At 55.4% G+C, this 18,388-nt stretch overlaps 1 protein-coding gene across 1 annotated transcript in view; it reads right to left on the bottom strand.

Moving 5' to 3' along the window:
- Window positions 1–14,613: 14,613 nt before the first annotated feature.
- The window catches only part of LOC112641940 (guanylate cyclase D-like), a 39,820-nt gene continuing 36,045 nt past the window's right edge, over window positions 14,614–18,388 (bottom strand). Inside the window, exon 19 of the mRNA XM_035703664.2 lies at window positions 14,614–14,920. Within this exon, the coding sequence (XP_035559557.2) occupies window positions 14,812–14,920 (109 nt within the window). The 3' untranslated portion in view covers window positions 14,614–14,811. The remainder of the gene's footprint in view (window positions 14,921–18,388) is intronic.

The raw sequence follows: 18,388 nt of genomic DNA, 5'->3' as shown, positions 1-18,388 counted from the left end.
CCAATTTAAATACCTCTCCCGCCGACCCGCCCCACCACGCCCCCCCGGCCCCGCTGCGGGGTCCTAGCGCCCGGCCGGCGCGCCCCCGCGTGACTCGGTTTCTCCGGAACGCGCGAGGCGGCGAAGCATCTTCCCGCTGGAACCCGGCTGGGGGGGCGGGGAGGCAGGGGGCGGGATGGAAGGGCCGGGTGGGGGGCGCTGGGGAGGCGCCGGCGGGCGGCGGGCGAGGCCGCCCCGACCGCCGCACGTGCAGCTCGTGGCCCCGCGGGGTCCGGAGGGGAGGGAGCGGGGCGGGGGGGGGGGGCTCTAGGAGCTGCAGGTCCGCAGAGGAAATCCGGCCTGGCCCCGATTTCCCCCGCTGCCGGCGCCGCCGCACTTAGGGGTGGGCAAACAGGAGAGGTGCCGGCGGGGCTGAACGCGGAAGGAAATGACCCTTCACTGGCCCTGGGGCGGCCACAGGGTTCCCCACGCCGCGGCCACCCCCTCGGCCGAGTCCTGGCAGGTCACTTCCCCTCTCTGATTGTGCTCTTGTATCCACGCTCGCCTTCCTCCATCAGCTCCGGGACTCTGAAGCAGTCCTGTGAAATGGTACCGTCGAAGTCCCCAGTTCTCAGATGGAGAAACTGAGGCTAGGGATGGGAGGGGAAGCATAGATAAAAACCAGTTGTCTGGGACTAGTAAGGTCCCCATTTATGTTTGGGGAAACTGAGTCTCAGGAAGGTTACATGGCGTACCTAGAGTCCCACAGCCTGTTAGAGCGGGGATCTGAGCCCCATCTGTCCACAAAGCTAAGTCCAGGCCCATCTGGGTGCTCTCTTCCAGGCACCACCTTGCTCAGGTTGGTTTCCAGTGCCGAGGGAAAGTGGCCTGGTGGTAGTCTTGTCTTTTGCATTAGAGGTTGAGGCATGTCTACCTCTAAAGCCACCCCTTCTCCTAGATGCCTTGGCCCTCGGTAGTCACAGGTGCTCTGCCCTGCTAGGTGTTGACCCAAGGGTGAGGGTGCCTGGGAGACAAAGCTCATGGCCCTCCTCTGAGCCCTGGTTCCAAGGATAGAATTGTTTCCCTTCCCAGCCCTGAATGTGACACAGGGTGCCCCATTTTACAGATGGGAAAGTGACCACCCAAAGCCTTGTGGTAAATCAGGGTAAAGCTGGGAGTAGAAGCTGGAATCCCTGAGTCCCTAGGTGGCTGCCATCGTTACTTCCTCCCAACTGGCTCACTGTGGGTACAGGCCTGTGTAGATGGGGACAGTCCAGAGAGGACAAACTTGATAGCACGTGGCCCAGGAAGGAGGTCAGGGAAATCTTCCCTAAGGAGAGGCCTGAACAGCAATGAAAGCATGAGTAGGAAAGGGTGCAGGAACAGTGAAAGATGTCTAAACCTCCCCCCACCCCCACCCCGTCCCTCTTGGCCACTGGAGAGCTCAGATTTATGCGCGTGGAGGTCCCAGCTCCTCACCCCAACCCTCTCTCTGGACTCCAGTGCTCTTCAGGTCAACTGGAGCCTCTGTATCCCTGTCTGTGAAGTGAGGAAGATAGTAGCTACTTCTTGGGGTTGGTGCCAGAATGAAGTATGGCGAACCAGCCTGGAGCCTGGACCCGGTGCATGTCAGGTAACTTCTTGCTGTGTTTATTGGTGATACCTCTACTGGCTTCCTTTTCCAGATCCTTGTCCAAGGGGCCAAACATCCAGAAAGTGCTTCGTGACATCCCAACAGCATGGGCAGAGCATGGCTGAGCCGGACTCAAGCATTTCCCAGGTTCTCCCTCATGACCTGCTCCTGCCACATCCAGGCCCAGGCCGGCTGAGAGCCAGCTTATTTTTCCTGAGCTGCTGCCAAGCAGAAACCACTGGGCTGGCACAGAGCTTTGACTGGTGTTGGGGTAGGGCGGGGGTGGGGCTCTGACAGGCTAGGGGACAGCAGTCGGCCTCCCACACACCTCCAAAGGCTGTGGTTGTGGTTAGTTAGTTCATGGGGTTCCACCTCACTCAGTGCCCGGATGGGGCTCCCCAAGAGTTGGAGACGGATGGGCAACCAAGTGTGCCTACCTGCCATAGGTGCCCCTTGGGCCTGGTGGCCAAAAGCCAAGAACGCACGTGCTCAGCCACCCCTCCCTTCATCTCCTCACTTCTTTGGCAGTCACGTCACTGTGTGACTTTTGGCAGGTTGCTTGATCTTTCTAAACGCAGTTTGCGGATCTGCAAAGGGAGACTAATAGCATCTGACGTCATGGCTTGCTGTGTATGTAAAGTACCTGGTCAGAGAGGCCTGGCCCACGGCACTTGCTAGGTAAACATGACCTCCTTGCCCTGATGGGCCGCAGAAAGCTGAAGAGTAAAAATGTCCAGAACCTACCCTCATGGAGCTCACAGACCAGACGGGAGGCAGATGAGAATGGAGGACGGTTGAGTTCACAGGCCTCGAAGGCTGAGTTCAGGAGTCTGAGCTTGATCTGAGGCGGGGAGGGGTGGGAACTCCACAGAGTCCGGGCTGCCTGGCAGCCATGTAGAGAGTGGCTTTCTTTAAAAGGCCACCGAAGCCAGCTTTCCATCCCTGTTCCTGGAGGTTCTCCTGAACGGCCCATCAGTGGGCGGCTCTGCCTTGATTGTGTTGGTATATTTGTGACTATGCTTCTGTTCCTTCATGCATCTGTCAGCGAAGACAGTAGACGTGTCTTTTCCAGTGTCCTTAGGACTGCCATGCCCAGCTGAGAGGACCCTCTCAGGCACCGAGTCAGGCTCGAGGCTCCCCAGGAGGGCTTCACCTCAGGCCAAGATGAAACCCAAAAGTCTCAAGTGTAGAGCAAGTAGCCCCTGAGACCACACAGGATGGCCCAGGAAGGCAAATGATGTACACATCCTGTGTGACCTTGGGCAAGTCGCTAGACCTCTGGGCCTTGCTGTCCTCATCTAACTGTAAAAATGGAATGGAAAGGACCATGGTGCCTTGGGGTCTCGATTTGGTTTCCACTGCTGTTTGCTGGATACCCACTGTGGGTCAGTCTGTTTCGCCTCACGTGGCAAATCAAGATAAAGACAAGCAGAGACTGCCTTTCAGTTAGGTGTCTTCATTAGCAATTACTGACTAGGAAACAGGTTTAGAGAGGTTAAGTAACTGGCCCAAGTCACACAGCTTTAAAGTCAGGAATTGAACCCAGGTCTGTGTGCTCCCAGGCCAGATCTCAGTGTAAGGATATAGCTGTTCTCACTCCCTGCCCCTGCTTAGCACCTCTGTGGGCCCCTGGGAGTCAGGAAGTCCCTTATCAGCCCCTCCTGGGGCCCTGCCTTCTGGGGCAAAACCCTGGGTTCCCCGGTTCTTTTACCGCCAACCCTCCTTTGCTCCCTAGGGCAACTGGGTCAGACCCTATCAGCTATGGGCCATCTCCTGGACTTACAGTAGGAGAGGAAAGCAGACATTGCTGGGTGTCAGCTGGAGGGAGTTTGAGAGCCAAAGGCCAATGTTGGGTGCTTGGGAAATTAACACTTATAAAGGGACGAGAGGCGTATCCCTTGCTCTGGGGAATAGCTGATGTGTTAAATGCGAATAATGAGGGCTTGCAAGACCAGGCCCGGGGCTAGGTACTATACTCAATGATCTCTTCCTCATGGCCATCCCACTAGGTAGAGACTACTGTTGCCCCCCCTTTTACAAAAGAGAGACCGAGGCTCAGAGGGATGGTGTGACACAGCTAATGGGGCAGGCACAGCAACCATTGTCATCGGAGTCCTCGGACTCCAAGGCCCTCAGAGACTAGCTTGGCCAGGCTTCTGTGCTCAGCGGGGGAGTGAGCGATACTGGGGAAGGCGAGGGCCTGTGTACCCCTCCGCTGCCACACAGGAGGCTCCTGGCTCTGAGTCTGCTCAGCAAAAACTGGTTCTGAGGAGTCTGGAGGCTCTGGGAGGCCCCAGGGGAGAGGGGGATGGTAGGCAAGACATTTCGAGACTGGGCAAAGCAGGCAGGCAGGATCAGAAGCGTCTCCAGAGCTTGACTGGGCTGTGCCGTGGACCATGAAACCACAGCTCTCTGCGGCACCCAGGCTGCTGAGAACTTGAGGGTTTGTCCCTTTGAGCCACACAACTTTCTCCTCCATAATTAACCATTTGAAGGTTAAACCTGATGCAACCTCTTCCCGATGATCCAGAGTTATCAGTATGGGCTTGGGTTATAGTCCACGATGTCATAAGGTATAATGTTCCAGTTTCCAGCAGCAGCACAGCCAAGCCTGGGGGAGGGCCGAGACGACAGCAAGCCTATGAGCGTCCCTGAAGGCAGCATTAGGCAGAGGCCAGGCTGCCTCGGGGACAGCCCGCCACAGGCCAGCTGGACTACCTCGGGCAAGTCCTTCTTCCCTAGTAGTCTCAGTTTCTCATCTGTGTACTGGGGACCGTCATTCTGCCACATTTAAGGGACCGTTGAGATGATACTATGGAAAGATGAATGGAGTAGGTGTTGGGTCAGTATGACTCTTGATGACATCTTCATCACCTGAGAGGCTGTGACTTTGGTTGATTGAAGGGACCTGCTGTTGGCAGATGAAGCACTCAGTGATAGGAGACAATGACTGGGAGGGGCTGAGGTGGAGGGATCCGAGAGCTGTAGGCAGAGATGGGCCCTGGGCTCCTCAAGCAAGGCTCAGCTCCCATGAGGGGAAGGGCTGTGGCCCAGGGAGGGCATCCCATGAGGGGTGTACCCTGCATCCAGGGGTTCCCTGGAGGTCCCTTCCCAACGTCGAGTTCCCCACTGTGCTGAGATCTCAGCAGGCTCTGGGCTCCTGTCTCCCTTGGGTGGGGATGGGGTGGGGAGGGTCAAAACCCCAAGGTCTGGCACAGCTTCTAGAAACTGGTTCACAAGTACCCAGATGACCCCATAGATAAAGATCACCTCCTGAAGTTTCAGAGACTCTTGCTTGCCTCTTCTACTTCCACTCCAAGAGAAACAGCAGATTCTAGGCCCCAAGAGGGTGCTGAGGGGGTGATTCCTCTCTCCCACCCTACTTTCTTTGACTTGCCCCTTAAGAGGTACTCCTGGTTTCACACCACAGGCTTTTCAGAGGTCTCGCCTAGCTTCTCTCAAACTGTGGAGACAATGGGAATCCCAGAGCGCTTGATAAAACAGACTCCCGGGTACCCCCAACACTCTGCTTCAGTAGGTCTGAGGTGGGGCCCGGAAGCTGAGTCTCCCGCAAACCCTCAGTGGCGTGGGTGCTGCCTGGCTACAGGCCGCCCTCGGAGAAGCGCCACACCTGTGAGGCAGCGGGCGGCCTTCGTCCTCTGTGGGACGGAGGTGACCATGGCCCCACGTCACGGAGCTGCCGAAATGAAGGCATGGAATGGACAGCTGTGGTTAACAGGATTATGAGTCTTTCTTACCATGAGTGAAATTCTGAGACCAGTGTGGGGCCTCTGTATGCTTTCAAGTTGGGAAGGGAACGGGCTGACCCAGGCAGTTTTCTAATGCAGCTTTCCTAGTGTAACTCATTTAGTCCTACAACACCCAATGAGGTCCATATTATTATTATTATTATTATTATTATTACCTCCATTTTATGTAGATGAGATATGAGGAAACCCAGAGAGGTTAAGTGATTAACTCAAGCTTGCACAGCCAGTACAGTCGAGTCCAGGCAGCAGGGCTCCATCACCTACCCATTTAACACTTTAACGTATTGTCACTTGATGGGACGTTAATTAGCCAAAAGAGCAAGTGATCTAAAACTCTTTAAATTTACCATGATGCCCCTTGTGTGGAACATTGTATTTTCTCCCCTCTTGGGTGGGATGAGGAGTGGCCTGAGGAGGGCAAAGCTGAGGGAGAGAGCCCAGATTTCAGAGGGGGGACCCACCTGGGTTCCCAGCCTCACTGTGCTGCCCACGGCTGTGTGGCTTTGGACCGGCGGCCTCACCTCTCTGAACACATTCCGTCTCTGTCAGGTGGAGCAATGATGGACCATTAGGGCTGTTTGAAGAGTGCGCTCCTTTGTGTCAGTGCCTGCCCCTGCCTGTGGCATTCATCCAGTCGATGGCACTGCTTGTGACTTCCGGCTGGTTATTGTTTGCTTTTTTTTTTTTTTGGCAGCAGCTCTATCTTCTTCATGCCGGTTTTGTTCAGGGAAGGAGTGAAGTGGTTTGTGAAGTTTCCCCTAGCTGTGCTTGGAAGATGTGGGGAGGGAACCTGTCTAAAAATGTATCTGTGGCCACCCCCAGGCATGAGAGTGAATGGCATCCCCATTCCTCAGGGGGACAGGTGGGGCCTTCAGACGTGGGCCCGGGGTCAGAGGTCTAGGCACACTCAGCTCTTATTGGTGCCATCTTCTTTGGCATAGGCCACTGTGACCCCCCCATCTTGTCCTACTCACCTGGCCTTCCTCATGATCAGAAGGCTTCCCTAGAATACTTCAAGTACTGGTCTTTGGGGGGGAATCTGAAGCTTGAGGGGGCAGTGCTAGCTCATGTCACACAGCCAGGAGATGGCAACGTGGAAGCTATAAACTTTGCCCGTCTCTGCAGTGTTGGACTGTCCTGCCTCCCGCCATGAAGTCCCTTCACACACCACAGACACAATGCACCTGCAAAAGCACATGCCACACTCCCTAAGCACACACACACACACACACACCCTTCATATATCCCCTCGACAACCATACAGGACACAAAGGGCTACAACTCATGAAGACAACATGCATCAAACTTTTTTTTTTTTTTTAACATGCATCAAACTTACACAAACATTTCACATGGGTGCACACTGTCCACTAACATTTCAAACATTCCACAGAGACACCCTTGAAAGTCACATCGTCACAACACACAGATACCTACACCCTCGCAGATTCAACTCTTGTGTCAGCACTACGCGTGCCGCACACATCACACACAAACGTGCATATGTGATGTGCACACATCATCAAATGCCAGTCACAAACACATCGTGCACATTGCCCACAAACATACTTCATATCCTATGTACACAGCAAAGACTTAAAATACCCAGGCTCCCAAACCCAGGGCACATACATAGACACGTGGGCTCATGCGTGGGAACTAGGCTGTGACCTCACATCTCTTGTGACTCTGATTTTCTCCAAAGCAGATCAGACACGAGTCAAGTGGCTGATTTCCTGGGAGTGAAAGTGAAGAAGGGAAAGGACACAGTCTGACCGAGAGTCATGGCCTTCAGGGGAGCCGGTGATTCATCCTGATGGGAGGCTGTGAGCTCAGGACCCCGGAAGGTTAGAGGCTGGGCTGGGGCTGCAGGATGCAGAGGGCTGGATCCTGTCTCCTAAGAAGTGGATGCCTGTCCCTGTCCCCAAAGCCAGCCCCTCTCACTGGAAGCTTGGGAAAGGGTATTCCATCCTACAGGCTGCGGTTCTCTGGGCTCTTCTGGGCTGTGTGACTTCTCTCTGCTTGCTTTCCCTCTCCGTGTATGCTGAGGGTGGGAGACCAGGCCTTGAGGCCTGACCCGGACCCTAGAACTAGAACCATCCTCCCCTCTTGCATCAGGGCTCACCTGACCTCCTGGGGGCTGGGCTGGGCTTCCCGCTGGCAGGGGCCCTCTCTCCAGAGAACTGCGCAGACCCTCTCCCCACAGGCTCTCCCATCAGCAGGGACACTCCTCTATTTCACGAACCCCTTCCAGGCTGACCCATGTCTCCTCCAGCTACTGCCCGGTCCTTTTGCCTCCTAGTGAGACCTGCCCGGGCTGCTGCCTACCCTTGCTGTGTCTATCCCACCTGTCCCCAACCCCCTCCCGCACACACATGCCTCACTTCTCCCTCCGCCTGTCTCCAGCCTCATCACTCCAGCCCCCTCATCCCCAGCCTCCACGTCCAGAACTGCTGCGGACACACACTCTTCTATCCCTAGGTCCCTCGGTCACTTGGTCACTTGGCTGCATTCTTCACAGCTGCCCACTCCCTCCATCCTGAATCGCCCTCTCCCATTGGCACCTTGGGACTCCCTCTCCTAGCTCTCTTGCCACCTCTCCAGCAACTCCTCCCAGATCCTTCTCTGGCCCCTCCTCCTCTTCCATCTGATCTTTAAACGTGGAAGCTCCTGGATCTGCCTCTGCCTTTGGCCTGCCTTGTCTTTCTCCTTGCCCTCCCTCCAGGAGACCTTCCTGCCCCAGGGTCTCCCTTTCCTGTTCATCCATCCAGCCATTCATCCTCCACGTGGCGGCCAGATGGAGTCTTTCCAAAACACAGATTTGACCAGGTCACTCCCTGCTGAAAACCCTTTGATGGCCCTGGGGGGTCCAAGCACATGTCAAATTTCCCATTTTCCTGTCTCTTTCACTACTCACGGGGACCAGATTCCATATCACGCACCCACATACATCCTCCATCGGCTCCTTTCCTGCTGTCTCCCAACTGTGCTCAGTTATCTCCGCCACACTCCTGCTCTCCCTGCCCCCCACTCTCCCCTGCTCTTCCCCATTCCTACTTCTTCCTTGTGTCTCTGCCCCTCTCTACATTTAGAGTTGTCAGAGGACCACCCTCCCTAGGGCTGCTTGCCTGGAAGACATCCTGCCCAATGCCTGGGAGGCCCTTCGAAGGCTTCTGGATGGCCAGAGTTCATTGGCGCCCTTGCTATTTCATTCTCCAACTGCCCTATTGACACCTCAGACACGGACCTTGACCCCTGTCCACAACACACTCTGATGTCTGCTGATTCAGCTCCTCCATCTGCCATCCGGACACCTGGCTGTTGGCCTTGGCTTCACCCGGGACCCGGCCTCACCTGCTTGCTCCTCTGGACCTCACCCAAGAGCTCACCCCATTTCCTTTGGCTGGTCCCACCCTGTAGCTGGCGGCTGGGCCACCACCGTGTCCACGTCAGCTTTTTCCATGTAGCATGTAACTGTGGCCAACAAAGCAGGCAGGATGGTGCATGTGGTGGGGGCTTTGAAGTCGAGGTCTGGCTCTGCTGTTGGCTTGCTGGATAACCTTGGACTGAATCTCTAGAGCTTCATGGAAAATATGGGAGAATAACGCCTACCTTGCACAATCCTACTAAGGCTTCAAGCGCAGCTATTCATCCATGTCAGTTGTTTCTTCTCAGTGGAATGAAGACCCTCCCAAGGGCTCCCCACAGGCAGGTGAGCCTTGAGGACAACTTGCCCAGTGCCTGGGCAGGCCTGATTCAGCCCTTTAAAAGGCTCTTGGGCCTTTGATCAATCTTATAATCGCTCTTTGGGTAGCTCCCAATGAAGCAGGAAGCAGAGGCTGGGTGCTGGTTATCTTGGGATAATGGGGGTTTGGGGGGTAGGGGCTGAGCCTGGGGAAAAGGAAGGGGTGGCTCTGCCAGGGAAGAGCCTGGAGGAAGAGCTGAGAGGCTGGGAGGGGTTCACAGAGCCCAGCTGTATGATGTGCAGTGATGCACTCTCTTCTCTGGCTCCTGGGAAATCTCCAGTAAACTCTCCATTCTCACGATGCGGCAGGAGGTGGAGTCTGGTCTTAAGGTTGTGCCGAAGTGCTGAGTGTGGGCTCCAGGTGGACACACAGGGAAAACGGCCTGGCTTTCCCCAGGCCATGCATCCAGTGACAAGTGGAAAATGGGTCAAATGGATATAGTGATGGTCCTCAAGTTAGGATTTAGGACTTGGACATAACGGTCTCCAGGCCCCTGAGGCCAGATCTTGGAGGGTTATTAAAACTACTCATAAGAATGGTTCACAATAACAATCCTCTAGTTTGAAACAGAGGGTCTGAGCAATTTAGGAGGACAAGGTTGGGCCAGGCACGTGAGTGGGAAAGGGCTGGGTGCCAGAGGAGATGGTGGGTGGGTCCATAGGCAGGAGCTGCCTGGCAGATGAAGAGCCCTGGCCATCAGCAGTGGGGAACATGCTAAGTAGGAAGGTGACTGGGGATGGCACAGGCCAATGGGGAATGGAGGCAGGAGAGTGGCCCAGAGGTCGATGCCATCACTGAGTACCATCCTGATGATGGGGTCTGGACAGAGGGAGAGGCCAGTAGGGTGGGTGGGCAGATTTGGAGATTGATTGTGGGGACAGGGGTCAGGGAGAGTTATGGGAAGGACAGGGATGAGAGGGTGATCACTCCTGGTTCTGGCCAGGGGACAGCACAGTTAGGGTGATTGGTGCCTTACTGGGGAGATGCCCAGCAGGCAGCCAGATGCTGGGCCTTGAGCCCAGAAAGATGTCTATGTCAGCAATGGAAGAGAATTGCCAGCAAGAGCTTCATTCTCCCATCTATGCATGGGGACCAGTACACCTGCCTCCTAGAAGACCTGGTAGGCCATGTGGACATCACCTGGATGTTATTTCATAGGAGGGCAAATGGCTGGAGACTGGACAAAACTCTGACGTAAGCCAACTTGGGCTAGGCTTTTTGGATGAGGACAGGACACTGAGGTCGGCTATCCTCTCACTATGCCTCACTCATCGGAGAGTCCCTCAGCAGGATTCCTCTGTGGGGTGAAACCCCCCCCCCCCCATGTATCGCTCTTCGCTCTCAGCTCCTGGAGCCTGCTGGCTGGGGAGGGGCCAGGAATCTTGGGGTGGCTGGAGGGGCTCCTGCTTCTCTCAGGAATAGCTTGCCTGCCCCCTAGTGGACTTCTGAAGAGTCTCAGGGACTCACAGAGACTGGAAAGAGACCTTGGAGATTCAGTCCGCCCTGTCCTCATCCCAATGGGGAGACTGAAGCCCCCAGCAGGAATGACTTGTGCAAGTCCGGGCAGGAGCTGGGACAAGAGGTGGCATGGCTGGCCCTTGGGAAAGAACCCAGGCTTTGGCGTCCTACAGCCCCAGGTAAACTCAGCAGCAGTGGGGATGATGACAGCCCCCGCAAGGCTACAGGGACTGCTGAGACAACACACACACAACATGTCCAGTAATGTGTAGCCCTTTCGTCCTGCTCTACAGCGTGTCACCTCCCTCTGTAAGACCATAGACTCAGCTCTAACAGTCTTTGAGCAAACCTGGATCTTCGTGGAAGTGGATTTCCTCAAAGTGAGGTTCACCTGCCACCATAGTGGCCTCCTTTATCTCCCCTGCCGTATTATATTTCTACTCCTATGGGGGTCACAGAAAGAGGGCTTAGACCCAGCCCTGCCTTTAGGAAGCCCCCAGTCTACAAGGACAGGGCTGGAAAGGGTGGCTGGGAGCTGAGGGGCCAGAGGAGGTGCCCCTCCTTGCAGTAATAGGGGTGACATGAGGGTTTCAGGGAAGGCTTCCTGGAAGAGGCAGAAGAGGAACAGAAGTGTGGAGGGTGAGGAGGAGTTGGTCAGAACGGGTGGGAAGCTGGCGACTTCAGGGGTGGAGGTGAGAGCCACAGGAGAGATGGTGGTAAGGAGAGACAGGGCAGCCAGGAGAAGCTGTGGACTGATGCATTGCCCACACCTGGCGTGCAGGGTCCCAAATAAGCATTAGGCTAAGCAAGCCCAATGCAGAGAATAGCAGAGGAGAAACTAGACAGGAGAGCGTGGGAGCTGGCATTGCAGAGGGGAGACTGTTCACTGCAAGTCTTCGGGCTACCTAGTTCTTTAGTTTGTTAGTTCATCCATTCAGTTTCCCACTGCACACCTCCTCCTGGGCATTGGACTAAAGGAATGAACTAGATATAACTCCTGCCATCCAGTGAGGGTCAGGCATAGCAACGACAAATTACGTATAGAGGGTGGTTTGGGAAAGTGTTTCAGGAGGAGGTGGCCTCTAGGCGGGCTTTGAACAATGTTTGGGAGTTCACCAAATGTTGAAAAAAGATAAAGACATGTAGGTAGACAACAAGACTAAGAAGTGGCATCACTCGGGTCTTGGGGAAGAGGAAGCAGTCAGTCTGCCAGGACCAGAGTTGAGTGGAAGGGGGCAGATGAGGTGAGGCCAGCATGAGAAGAGGAATGCCAGGCTAGGGCAGCCCGGGTGGCTCAGTGGTTGAGCACCTGCCTTCAGCCCAGGTTGTGACCCCGGAGACCCGGGATCGAGTCCCACATCGGGCTCCCTGCATGGAGCCTGCTTCTCCCTCTGCCTGTGCCTCTGCCTCTCTCTGTGTGTGTCTCTCATGAATAAATAAATAAAATATTTAAAAAAAGAAAAGCAGATCTTAAAGAAAAAAAAAAAAGAATGCCAGGCTAAAGCATTTGGTTTTTCCAAGGAGTCCGACCTAAACTGTGCCTGCCTGAAGAACCATGCACCAAACACTTCCAGATCACCAGGCCGGGCAACGACCTTCTGGAGCTCTGAGGTTCTGTCTGCCATCGTGAGAACTCCACTCCTTAGAGGTGCCAGGAGAAGCCCATTGCTGGAAATGGACTAAGGGACAGGAGGACAGCACAAGGTTGATGGCAAAGATGGAGGACTTCATGGGGCCCCAAGTCATGAACCCATCTCTGGGGTTCCACCTGGGGGTATGCGTGGAACCCCAGGTAAATGCCAGGCTGGCTCCTGGTGAGAGGAGGATGAGCACCTCAAAGCCTCCTCTGCCTCACCAGGAAAGTTCTGTCCTTACCCTCCCTCAATTCACAGAAAAGCCGTGTGCCCCCCTGCTGCTGCCTCCTCTGGGAGCTTTCCAGAGACCACTGCTATTTCTCTGGGCTTTTGTCATGCTGTGTAACCACCTTGGATCAGAAGACAGACAGAGGCTGGCATGGACAATCACCTCACCCCTCTGAGCCTGTTTCCTCATCTGGAAAGTGGGCCAATAACTTGTGTCTTGATTGAGACAATGTACTTGGAGGCTCCAGGCACAGGCTGGGTAGTGGGTGAGTATGGAAAGAAGAAGCCCTAATGTCTCCCAGCACCAAGGAAACCAGCCCAGCCCCAGTCAGAGGCACGATGCAGGAGCCAGGTGGGTGCTGGCATTTGTCCTCCGTGACCTCGCCCCCAGCTGATGAGGGAAAGTTGGGTAAAGGTAAGGACCCCAATGTGGGGAGCATCTATTCATATGCAGTGTGTCAGCCTTGGAGACAGAGTTCTCCCCCCCACAGAACCCCCAAGTTCTGCCCTGGAGCGTCTGTTCTCAACGTGGGCAGCTCAGAGGGTGGGCAGGACAAGGCGTACTCTCCCCACACTGTTCTGCAGGATCCGAGAGCAAGGACCCCCCGCCCCCCACAGCTGGATCCAGGCACAACAGGACATACACCCCCATGTACAAGGCATGCACTTGGACACGCGCCGCAAATGCTGAACACACATTGTGGGCACGGACACGAGCATATGGAGATCTGCCATTGCTCCCAGATGTTGGTGCCCAGATGCACACACACGGGGGCCCATAATACCCGGCTAACGTGGTCCAGGTGCAGACACCCCAAGGCTGGCATGTACACAAACACACACTGAGACACATAAGTGCACGTACAGGTGCCCTGACGCACGCATCCGTAGACAAGCGCGTGCACACAGACGCGGACCCGTGCACAGGAACAGTGTCACTCGCCCGCTGGGAGCCCTGTCACCTCAGACATCCACATGATGTACACAGAGCCACGCAGGTCTGTTCACACTCGTGTGTGCCCCAAGTCCTTCCCCAGGTGGCAGCGTGCCTCCCAGCGGTGCCGCCCTCGCCCCACAGCAGCCACACTAGGCAGGCAGGGCAGGGGCTGGTCCCTACGTGCGGTCGGGAGCCCGGGGCACAGAGGGACCCGCTGCCCAAAGGCAGGTCAGGACCGGCAGTGGCATCTCCCAAAGCTGAGTCTAGCACTTTCCACCACACGGCTGTTTGTGGCTTCATTCACACATCATCCACAGGCTTCTCACATCTCTCTCTTGCTCCAGTACGTGGGTGTATGCACACACACACACACACACACACACACACACACACACACACAGCCTGGCTTCTGTGAGCGCAGCCCCTGCCAGAACATTTTTCCAACGACCCCCAGTTCGGTATCGTGCCAGCTCTGCTTCCCAAGGGGTCTTTTGAAGAAGGACAAGTTTGTTTAGGGCTGGCCCGGCCCCCTGGCCCCTGGCCCTCTGCCCTCAGTCAGGGAAATGAATTCCACCTGCGTCTGTCTGCCCGCTCTGAAATCAGCCTGGGGGCTTTGGTGAGCACGCTTTGATGTGAGAAGCCAGTTTAATGAGCTGGTTGCGGGTTTGTTTGCTTTTTTTTCTGTAAGACAGAAGTCTCATTTTCCTAAGAACTAAGGTATTATCACTCTACTCCCCTTCCTTCCCCTGAGATTCTGGGAGCCCAAGACCTGGACTCCCAACACAGTGCTCACAGGTACCCACAGGGTTAGGCTGGCGAGGGCAGGAGAGGCAGAGAAGGAGGCAACATACTTATAGTGTTTGCTGTGGTCGAGCCCTGTTTCAGGAACAGGTCTTACATGGGCCTTGTCAACACATTTTAGAGATGACAGTCTCCCAGAAGGATGGTGACGTCAGTAGGCTATCCATCTAAATCTGGGACCCTCATCTGCCTGGCTCTAGCTCCTGGTCCTTGTCTTGCTTTTCCCTGTGACAGCTGTGCCACTTGGGGCACAGGGCCTCCTCCCTCGGGGCCCAGGCCCCTCAGCTACACAGTGGGAACAGTGTTCTTGATGTGGGGAATAATCAGCTCTATGATAACAAGCTCTCAGAGTCAAAACGATTTGTCAAGAACAAAGCACTGCGTGAAAGGGAGGGAATATTTCTATTTTTATTGTTTTTGTGTCAAGAGGCAAGTTTACCCACAGGATTCATACTGGAATGCATCAATTAATATCGCTCTAGGGCACTTAGTAATGAGTACCCTATTGGCTGCCAGGTTGCTCAGCAAGAGAATTCTTTGTGGGGATTGCAGCAGGGAGAGGGTTTGGGGGTATCCAGGCACAAGAGTTTCTGGGCTGGCACAGGCCTCTGCCCCTCTGTCCTCCTCAGGGCCCAGCGAAGGCCTTACTCGAGCTCCCAGGCCTGGCCATGCTCTGGCGTGCTTTGTCAAAGGCCACCCTGATTTCTTGGTTGATCAGGTCCTGCCAGGGATCCCTAGGGGAGAAGGAGAAACAAGGATAATAATACCACCACCCAGAACAACAGGGTGCCCTTCTTGTAAGGAGCCCCTTCTGCTTGGGCTTCTCCTGATCCCTGCAGCAGTCCCTCCAGGGGCATACCCAGACCAGGCTCAGAGAGGTGAAGTGTCGCAGACTCATGTGCATGTGGGGCTTTCGTGCCCAGCAGCCTTCCAGGAGATGGAGAGCCAGCCCCAGTTCCATCCCCCGCTCCACATGTGAGCTGAAGAAGCCAAATGCCGTGGGCTGAGGGGGCTCTGTGACTCTTGGGGCATGAGGTATAACTGGGATTGGGACCCTGGACCCCCACCCTGCACACACTTTCATTTTCTTATTTGCTTTTCTTCAGTGCCTAAAGGAGGGCAGATTAGAAAATAAATAAATAAATAAATAAATAAATAAATAAATAAATAAATAAATAAAAAAGGAGGGCAGGTTAGGGTTATGTCCCTTGCTTGGAAAAGAGAGCAAGGCTTGACTGACAGCCAGGGTGTCACATCATCCTGGCAGGAAGCACTTTGGAGCCTGTATGGCAGGGGTAGGTGGGGAGAGAAGGGACCATTCTGTGGAGTGTTTCTGTGACATGAGACAGAAGGCACTTCCATGGGCACTTCTGTTGTGGCTACACCAAGACATGGGAGGGGGGCTTTGGTCCTTGCCCTGATCTTCACCAGCTTCCCCAAACATCCCAAAGTATGAAGCTAAATTACTTCTGCAGGTATGGCAAGTACAGAAAGTGAGGATAAAAGCAGCTTTAGAAAACTCTACTTTAAGAAAATATATTATAGCATCTAGGTCAAGTAAAAATTTGGTAACTGCCTTATAAATACAACTCCAAGATAAGTCTCCCTAAGCCCTTCCTGCAGAGATTCTGTGTGTGTGTGTGTGTGTGTGTGTGTGTGTGTGTGTGAGAGAGAGAGAGAGAGAGAGAGAGAAAGACGTCATCTCCAGGCAAGCAGAGGGGCCTCAGGTGGCCTTGCCACATGTATTGTGCATGTATTGGATGCCCACGACAGATGTGATGTGGGTGTACACACATGGATGCACACCTCCGTTTGTGGGCCCTGTCTTAGGTCTGAGTCCGTGGGCTAGGTGGGTGCCGATTCTCCCCTGCCTGCCTGAAGGCCTGAGGGGCTCCCAAGTCAGGCGGAGCTCACTGGGACTAATCTCAGCTCTCTTCTCTCCCTGAGCCAAGACGATGAAAACGTTTCTGGCACTTTCTAAAGTTTCCATCAGGGAGTGGAAAAGTCATCAGCTGAGGGAGCTCAAGATGACAAATGTTTGCCAGACCTGCTATTCCTGCTCCTAGGATGGGGTGAGCCAGGGCGCTGATGGGAGGCAGCGGGAGCTTCAGAGAGCCCCTTCCCTAGGCTGCTGGTGCTGGAAGACCTGCGGGTGCATCAGCAGCCATATCTCCTGGGGCTGATGCAAGCAGGGGAAAGTTCCAAAAATGAATCAAAAAGAAGTGTCAGGAAGCAGCAAGTGCTACGGGGATGTAGTGCTAGGAGATGAGAAGGAGGTGACACCAGGGCTTCCTTTCACACGTGCAATCAGAGCTGCCTGGCGAAGGAGCAGCATCAGAGCTGAGGCCTGCAGGGTGGAAGGGAGCAGGCCAGGGCATTCCAGGTACAGGGGATAGCAGGAGCAAAGGCCCTGAGTTAGAGAGACTTCCAGGGTGTTTTAAGGCCACTGCAAGGAGGTCCCAAGCAGGCAGTATGCTTGTGTTCCAAAGAGCCAAGGCCAGGAGCAGACCCAGGCCCAGGGGAGCAGGCCTCCAGGCTAGGGTGAAAGAGTTTGGGCTCGAGCCTCAGAGCAGTAGGAAGCCCTAGAGGGTGTCAACCAGGGCATCTTCTATGGATCATGGTAACTTTGTACTTAAGACCTTGATCCAGGGACACCTGGGTGGCTCAGTGGTTGAGTGTCTGCCTTTGGCTCAGGGTGTGATCCTGGGGTCCTGGGATAGAGTCCTGATCAGGCGCCCACAGAGAGCCTGCTTCTCCCTCTGCCTATGCCATTGCCTCTCTCTGTGTCTCTCATGAATAAATAAATGAAATAAAAAAAGAAAAGACCTTGCTCCAACTGCCAGGTAGTCTGGGTGGAGGGGCACAGTGGAAGGGGGAATGGTGAGCAGCCCCTGCTGCGGGCCAGAAGAGAGATGCCAAGGTGAAGCCCTCAGGCGGGGGTGTGTTGGAGGCAGGGGTCCTGGGGACTTTAGGACAGCGTCCTCCACCTTTCTGACTGAGGATGGCAAGGCCACCCACAAGGAGAGAGCTCTGAAAGAGGGCCAGGCTGCCAGGTGGAGCTCCCGAAGGGTCTGGTGAGGGACAGCATGAGCTCTACAGCCCAGAGTTCCAGAGGGGAGGCCAGGCTGATCAGCCTGTGACAGATGTCATCAGCACATCCAGATGGAAAGGGACCACCCCCCCACCACCACCACTCCCGCATTGCAGGGTCACGGAGAGGAGCAGAGCTGGCTGGCCCAGAGCCTGAGGAGGGAGAGCTGAGAGCTGGAGAGGAAGGAAGGAGCACAGCTGGGAGGCCTGGGGCAGATTTCTGGGAAGAGGGAGGGCAAAGGGGAAATGCTGCCGAGCTGTCAATCGGATTGAGAACTAAAACTGCCCACGGACCTAGTGACATGGATGGAGGTCACTGGAGACCTTCTGGGCACGTGGGGTAGAAGTCAGACTGCGGGGGCTGGGCAGGGAGCAGTGGGTGAGGAAGTGAAGTCACCGTCAGCAGACAGGCCTTCTGAGAAGAGCAGCTCCCTGTGGGGGCGGAACCTGGGAGCACCTGGAGGCTGAGAGGCTGGGAGGCTGGGGGGCCGGGAGGCCAGGAGGCCAGGGAGGCTCCTTGAGGGGCACGAGAGGTGGGCTGGAGCAGAGGGCCTTGGTGGAAGTGGGAAGGACGCAGTGGGCTGGAGCTGTTCTCCTGGGGATGGGTGAGCCAGGGTGCTATGGCACATGGGAAGGCCCCAGGCCATACCATGCTCCTCACCCCACATTGCTGCCCCAGCAAACCGTCCCCACAGAGGCAGTCTGCAAAGTGGAAGGGACCCTGGGCGGCGTGGAGGCCTTTCTGTAAGCAGAAGCTTTCTGTACCCAGGAGGCTGGGGTGTCCTTATAAAAAGGGTGCCCCTGTGTGTCCTGCACCCTGGCCAGTACACCAGCGTGTGTCCGTCCACCCCTTCCCCCCAGCTCTGCTGCACTGGAACCCTCCCCAACTCCGTGCTGGGGAAGGGTACTCAAGAGATTCCCTTGGGCCCCCCAGACAGCAGGTGGAGAGGAAACGGCCTCCATGAGCATCTCCCTGCCAGGAGCCCCTGCCCACACCAGCCCGTCCTCCTGGGCCGCTTTAGTGCTGGTCTTTTCCCAGGACACACGTGTGTGTCCCGCATACATCTTGTCCTTAAGAGATGGGGCGGGGCAGGGCGGGGGTCATCCTGGGA

Source organism: Canis lupus, chromosome 21 (assembly GCF_003254725.2).
Source record: "Canis lupus dingo isolate Sandy chromosome 21, ASM325472v2, whole genome shotgun sequence".
NCBI classification, from domain to species: Eukaryota; Metazoa; Chordata; class Mammalia; order Carnivora; family Canidae; genus Canis; species Canis lupus.
The sequence above is the reverse complement of the archived record's forward strand: the minus strand, read 5'-3'. Positions and strand labels throughout refer to the sequence as shown.